The sequence below is a fragment of the Chaetura pelagica genome, unplaced genomic scaffold (genome assembly GCF_000747805.2).
Source record: "Chaetura pelagica isolate M959 unplaced genomic scaffold, ChaPel_1.0 scaffold181, whole genome shotgun sequence".
Taxonomy (NCBI): Eukaryota; Metazoa; Chordata; class Aves; order Apodiformes; family Apodidae; genus Chaetura; species Chaetura pelagica.
The window spans coordinates 1,726,718-1,733,614 of NW_009951992.1; the positions used below are offsets into that span (position 1 = coordinate 1,726,718).

Consider the following 6,897-nt stretch of genomic DNA (forward strand, 5'->3'; position numbering starts at 1 on the left):
TTATTACCTACTGACTGCTTATCAGGCTGCCAGTCAAGTCAGCAGAACAACACAACCCTTAGAAATTGCAAAGTGTGACTTTTATCTCTGTAGGTGTGGTCATTCACCCTGGGCAACACTGTAAAAGGCTCCTCACTTGTCTTTTTGGTTATTTTTGATGTTTGGGTTTATTAAAATTTTGTCCTCAGTGCAGTGATTGTGTATCTTAGAACAACAGAAATATCTAGCACTTTCCAAAGAAATGAAACCAAATAGAAAGTAATCTATCCTATGAGCTAAAAAGCAAATAGGATTATAAAGTATTTTCAGACCATAAATGGGGATTGTTGGCATATGATATGCAGCAAAGAGAACTGCAGTTTTAATCCAAGGATGACAGGAAATGCTGCAGCTAATCCTAGGAAAGAAAGAGCAGTTGTCTGTAAACCTGTAAGAGATGAGACCTATGTTTCAAGCTATTACAGAGACACATAATATAGACAGATTAGCTTTGAAAAATGAGCAGCCAGTTTGTTTAAATGCAAAAACTGGCAAAAACTGGTTTCTATGGCAGCATAGTAGGATCTTTTTTTTTAATCAGTGGAGGTCTGCAACAGGATGGAGTTTGAAATAATTCCTCTACCAGAATAACAGTATTTCAGAAATCTGATTGGCTTTGTCTATTTTTCATCAGCATAGCTTCGTTTGCAAGCATGGGCATGTTTCTAGCACAGTGCTATATGCAATGGAAACAAAAACTTGCTCTGTAAGTTACCCTGCTTATAAGATCACAAAGTTTTCACTGTGTTTACCACTAAAAGTAAACCCACTAAAGCGAGTAGGAATTGTGTGCTAACTCCTCCTCGTTGTTCCTACTTTTATCTTAGGTCAGTGACTGCATCGGTCAGTGACAGAGAATTGTATTAATACCTTCTACTTGTAAACTTCTGGTACGCACTGAATTTCCCTAGCCCATTACAGAGATGCCTGGTTAATGAACCCAAGAATTTTATGATTACTAAATTCTGTTTACCGAGGTGACTTAAAACACTTCTTGTAGAACACTGGCATACTGTCTTTCACTTAATGAAATTGTAAAATAACTGATGTCAGTGTATGGATTGGTTTAGTTATAGAAAGGTTAAAGATAAATAATCAACAGCATAACTGGCTGTTCCAGAACAGGGTTACAAAGCTGATGGCTGTAAAAGCACATTAAAAATTTCTGTCACTAAATAGTCAACAGGTCAGCAGGGGGCCAACTGAAGAAGTATATCCATAAGCATAAGACTCTTTAACTATGGATTTTAGGAAATTATGAAAGATGCTTCAGGCACTCACATTGCCACGGTGGACTTTGTCCTGACACAGTTTTTTGTCTTGCTTCTCCCAGTAAGAGAGGGATCTCACTCCCATCCAGTGTGCAGAGAGGTCCGTAGTGAATAAACTCAATGGTCATATCCAGAAGGACAATTATGGGAAAGTTTTTCTACTAGCTTAATAGTTTGTGTAAATTACTGATGAGCTGTGAATGTGTCTCTCATTCTGGTCATGCTTCTTGCACCTCTGGCAGACAGGCAGGCTAACGTGATCCCAGTAGAGAGGTTCTGTGTCCACGTTAGGGTGGAGCTAACCTGAGTATGAGCAGCAATAGCCATGTTAGTCTCAAGTTCCATTCAGACTAATCTATTGTGCTTCCAAATAAATAAATTTTCATCCTTAATACTTGGTCAGATATTTCTGTAATGCACTGCATTGCATTCAGAGACTGGGTAAGAAGGCTGCACTGCTGAAATTATACTACCTGCTCCAGTGATTAACAATCCCAGACATTCAGCACACACCACATTGGACTCTGCCTAACAGCTCAACATCTTCATGACAGTGGGGATCTGGACAGATGGAACCAAGGACATTGCATCTATGTAGTTGCCTTAACAACCCAGTATGTAATCACCTCAAAGACTGAAATCAGGTTTGTGTGGCATGACCTATTTTATGTAATACCATCTTGATGGGCATTAATTATGTTCTCATCTGTTAATTCTTCATTGCTGAAATCCTGTATCAACTTTCTGTTATTTTACCTGATTTATCAGAGACACATGTCAGGCTAGTTGTTTGAGAGTTAGTTGGGTCAACATTCTCCAGTATTTAAATAGTGGCATAATACTAAGGCTTTTCTTAATGTTTTAAAATTTTCTCAGTATTCCAAGACTTGTTGAAAGTAGTATTAGCTAGCTAATGAGGTTGATTTAAAAATATTTATTCCTTATACAACGTATTTTATATTTTTTTTGCAAGTATGTATGTTTTTCATACACTACATTTTCAAACACACATGTACGTACTGAGGACTTTATACTTACTCTGTATCAACAGCTTGTCTTCATCTAGTAATGTCCCTTGACATTACTGTTGGCCTCTGTCCTGACAGAAATTTAGATCCTAGTCTCCTGCTTCCCATTGTGAGTTTTCTACATTTTCTCACTTCTAACAGTGATTGTTCTTTTGCTTTTTTTTTTCACTGCTAGTTTTTATTGTTGCATTCTTTTTAAATTTCACCATTATACTTTCAAGCATTTTTATATTTTTTCTTTACTATTGATCTTTGCAGATATTTCCTTAAATAGTCTTAACACAAGTTCTTAATCCTTTTTTAGCCTAATCTGAATTCCATGTGGACACAGTTACACACATTTTTCTCAAATTAGAGAAATTAACACTTTGAAGCAGCAAAGGATATATGCCTTCATATTCAAATCAGTGATCTGTCTTCTGCCTATATAGTCTATGTTGAGGATACTTTAAATGTGGATGAGGGGGGCATCCTGTCAGAACCAGTGTATACAAATATAATTCCAACTGCCTAAAGCTGTGCTTGTAGAGCACTGTGACATCTTCGGAGAAAAGAATCAGCTGCACCTACCTAAGCTTGCATGTGAGGGTCATACGATATCCATGCTTTAGGAATGCTATTTTTTAAATACTTTTGGACACTTCTTTTCCTCTCTCAGGATTGTTGTCTCTTTAACAATTTCTAAGAATAAACATTATTTTCTGTGATTAAAGTTTTAAACACACAAACTCTTATGTATATATGTAGCGTATATATGTACATATGTATGTATGTGTATATTAATATAGCCTGTATGTTTAACTGCATTTAGAATATATCAGAATAATACAAAATTAAATAATGTATTGAAGCAGTAGCAAAGCGTTATACTTCTGTTGCTAAATGTAGATGGACAGATGTTACTGAGAGTACAATTCATGCTCTGCTCATGTCCTTAAGCCAGAAAGAGTTGTATTTAAATCCTGAGAAGTTTCACAGTAGAAGTTAATACATAATTAAGGACTCCATGAAACCAAAAAGCATTTGGCTAGTCTTAATAGAACAAGAACTCTGTCATGTTATTAAAAACACCAAACCCGTGGTGAATTAATGTAGGATAAAAAGCTGTGTGCAGTAGTCTAAAATCCCAGGAAAAAGAGACAATATTAGTCAGAAATTAGCTAAACACGAATCAGGACTGACTGGTTCACTCCTCCAACAGCCCAAAGTGACCATGTTTACCAGCTCAAACTTGACTTTATCATATTTCTTATGGCTATGTAAATCAAGAATGTGGACCGGCATAAGACATGCATCAGATCAAAGTCCAAATGGCAGGTGATGAACTGAAAGGGTGGGTGTTAAAAGACCTGCAGTGAATAAGCATAGTGAGAAGGCTGGCCAGATGCTAATGAAGCAGTAGAGGACAACGGCTTTGTACTGAATCAGTGCAAGACATGCATGCTGACTTGACCCTTTCTTAATTCTGCTCATCCCAGATGTTCCACAAAGTCCTGAACATGAGTGTTTTTCCCTCATCTGTGGACATCTCAGTTTCACTGGTGTTGGTACAGTATTTTGCTTTTCATTGTGATAGGAGAAGTGGCTTAAAAGTTTTTCCCCTATCAATTAGTATTTCAGAGTGATATGCTTGTTACTTTCAACACTCACTCAGTTGGTTCAAGGCCACATTTCTTAGTGTGTTTGTTTGCATGGGTAAGTCAGGCTGTACCTAACCACACTGCAGAGCAATTGCTTTCATTTGAGATTTGTCACTTGGTGTGTTTAGCACTCCGTCTCTCAGTTGCGCCTGCCTGATAATGAGCAAATGGAGTGAACCAGACTCCATTAAAGTCTTGCAAAACATTAGTTGATATTAGTAATAACTGATTCAGGATGACTCAATTTCCATGCTAGCTTTCCTGTCATGATGTTGCTGTCCTATGTAGCGATTAAATTAATCAATAATAACTTACTAAAGCAGTGGTTACTTCAAAATCCTGAGAAGAGAATGGCCGTTAAAATAATTAGATTTCCAGCTCCAGTTTCCAGGTTAGGATATTATGGACACATTTGTTCCTATCACATTTGCTTTGTGGTTCAGTATGAATTTTTAATAGATGACTTTGCGATAAGAAAGCAGCAATTCAGATGCAATTATATAAACAGTAAGATCAGCCTGGAATTAGCCTGGAGAGTATAAAACACATGCACAGAGCTTGTGCTGGGTCACTGCCTCTCCCAGCTCAAGACAGAATCAGGTTCCTGTAATAGGGAAGAATTCAGCTGACAAGAGGTTGGTCTCTCCAGACTTGCATTGTCGCAGTTTCAGGGTAAACCAGACTGTGTAACAAATGGCTTTTGCTATGGGAAACTGGCAGCTGGAAGAGACTAGAGGGCGATGTCTATATGTTTGCAGACACTATCATTTAAAGTTTGTTGTTTAGAGGCTATAGAGTAGACCATGGCATTGGCTCGGAGCTAATCAAAGCTTTGTTCTCAGGATCCCCCAGCAGGTCTGAGAAATGAGGTCAGGACAACAGACTGATAAAGTGGGGATTCATTGATTTGAATTCTTTGCTTATGTTCTTTACTGCAATTTGCTTGAATCTATTATTTAATTCTTGGCAGTGTTCCCATTTCATCATGCATCTAAGCCAAGTGCAAAGTAAAAAATACAGTAGTATGCCTGATATGCACAGCTGTTTCTTCTTCTCTCTTGAACACTTTATAAAATGCTTGCTTTAGAAAATTATTTTTAAACCAGTGAGATTACTTTAGCATCTCTGGTTACTTCTAGAGCTCATGTTCTCTCACGTATGTCATATTTTCAAATCCTTTAGCTCCTGTTATTTCTCTGTGTCAGCATTTTATTAATAGAGAAAAGTTACATGTAATATGCTCTAGTGGGGAAAAACTGAATTTCTTATATGTTGTTAATGGCCTCTTTACCCTTATTTTCCACTTACTGGTTAGTACTATTTCAATTAGAGGTCTGAGAGTTGAAAGAATTTGTCAGGTTGTAGCTAAAAAAAGGAAGTAGTACTTCTACTCTGACTGTTCTTGTCAAATGCTGAGAAAAGGGCTGGAAGGTACCTCTAATTTCACTCAGGGTTTACTGTGTTTGTTTGTTTTTCCTGTCATCTAGCATGAGTCCCTTCTTTGCCATGTCTCTCCTCCTTGGCCTGACTTTTGGTCAAGCAGCATCACTTTGTGCTCCTTCTGAGTATACAATCCACGTGGAGAAAAGGGAATGTGCCTACTGCCTGGCCATCAACACCACCATCTGCGCCGGATTTTGCATGACTCGGGTACAAGGCATTACTCTTTTTTAGGCGGTTGTTCCTATAATATCCATCCCTGCAAAACCAGTCCCTGATCTCACTGGAAAACTGTGTAAATGACCCAATTCTAAAACTGTTTTTCACAGAAAAATCACTTATAATATTTTAAAGTTAGCTTTTTGTGAAGGTATGGTTGAGAAATGCCACTGGAACTACTGAGTTTATAGCACCAGTGGCATAGCAGAGAACTGACTGCTGCTGTCACTGCAGAGCCTCTGGAGTCAGTGTGGGGTCAGGATGGAACAGGCGAGAAGCAGATTATTTTCAGTCAGTCTTTCTTAATGTCAATGACTTGGGTAACTTCTACCCCCAACACTGTTATGATAGCTAGTTGTGGAGAATATCTTACATGTAGGCATGCCAAACACAATGCTTGAGCTTCACTGTTCAACATGGCATTTTATGTTACACCTTACTCAGGGCAGTAGGTAGCCAGTAGAGATCACAAAGCACTGTTAGCACTCTGAGCCAAGCAGATTACTTAAAACCATAACAGCAAGACGAACATTTTTATGGGGGTAGAGAGCCCCAGTCACATGCAAATTCAAAATTACAGATCTCAACAGAAGTACATTGTGAATATCAGAGCCAGGCTAAGAGGAAAGAAGTTTGCTTTCTGAAAGTTTGAGAAAATGTCAAAGGAAGTCTGACTCATGTATACTTCAGTGAAACAATGCATTTCTTTTCTCTTTGTAGGACAGCAATGGCAAAAAGCTACTACTCAAAAGTGCTCTGTCCCAGAACGTGTGCACATACAAAGAGATACTGTACCAAACAGCACTGATTCCAGGCTGTCCTCATCACACCATCCCTTATTATTCCTACCCCGTGGCTGTGAGCTGCAAGTGTGGTAAATGTAACACTGATTATAGTGACTGTGTTCATGGGAAGCTTAGGACAAACTATTGCACTAAACCACAGAAGCTCTGTAATATGTAAGCTTCCAACAAGATGTGGTTGAAATGTACCTCTCTGCTCACAACTAAACAAAAATAAAAGTGTATTTCATAACAAGTTTGCGAACTGGTGTGCCACACTGGGGCAAATTTGTCCTCTGTCAACAGCCTGCTCTTCAGTACTGACGCTACTGTCACGTTAGTTAGGCCTCTCTTACCTGAGAGAGGCTTGAAATCTGGGTCGTCCTCTCACTGCAGCTTCTCTGCTGCTCACCGGTTCACAGCTGAGCGCCTGGGCTTCACTCCCGCCAGCGCGGCCGGCAGTGCGGGACCCCCGGGC

At 38.8% G+C, this 6,897-nt stretch overlaps 1 protein-coding gene across 1 annotated transcript; it reads left to right on the forward strand.

The window, feature by feature from the left end:
- The first annotated feature begins 4,522 nt into the window (after nucleotides 1-4,522).
- TSHB (thyroid stimulating hormone, beta) lies at nucleotides 4,523-6,681 on the forward strand. Its single transcript, XM_010001996.1, has 3 exons — nucleotides 4,523-4,613; nucleotides 5,466-5,628; nucleotides 6,358-6,681. Exons 2-3 carry the CDS (start codon nucleotides 5,467-5,469, stop codon nucleotides 6,598-6,600), a joined length of 405 nt encoding a protein of 134 aa, XP_010000298.1. The 5' UTR covers nucleotides 4,523-4,613; nucleotide 5,466; the 3' UTR covers nucleotides 6,601-6,681.
- Nucleotides 6,682-6,897: the final 216 nt, after the last annotated feature.

Bases quoted from the DNA above. Each gene is read 5' to 3' on its own strand.
- TSHB (XM_010001996.1), top strand. From the start codon at position 5,467: ATGAGTCCCTTCTTTGCCATGTCTCTCCTCCTTGGCCTGACTTTTGGT. The intron at 5,629-6,357 runs GTACAAGGCATT...TTCTCTTTGTAG, and splicing joins CCGGATTTTGCATGACTCGG to GACAGCAATGGCAAAAAGCT.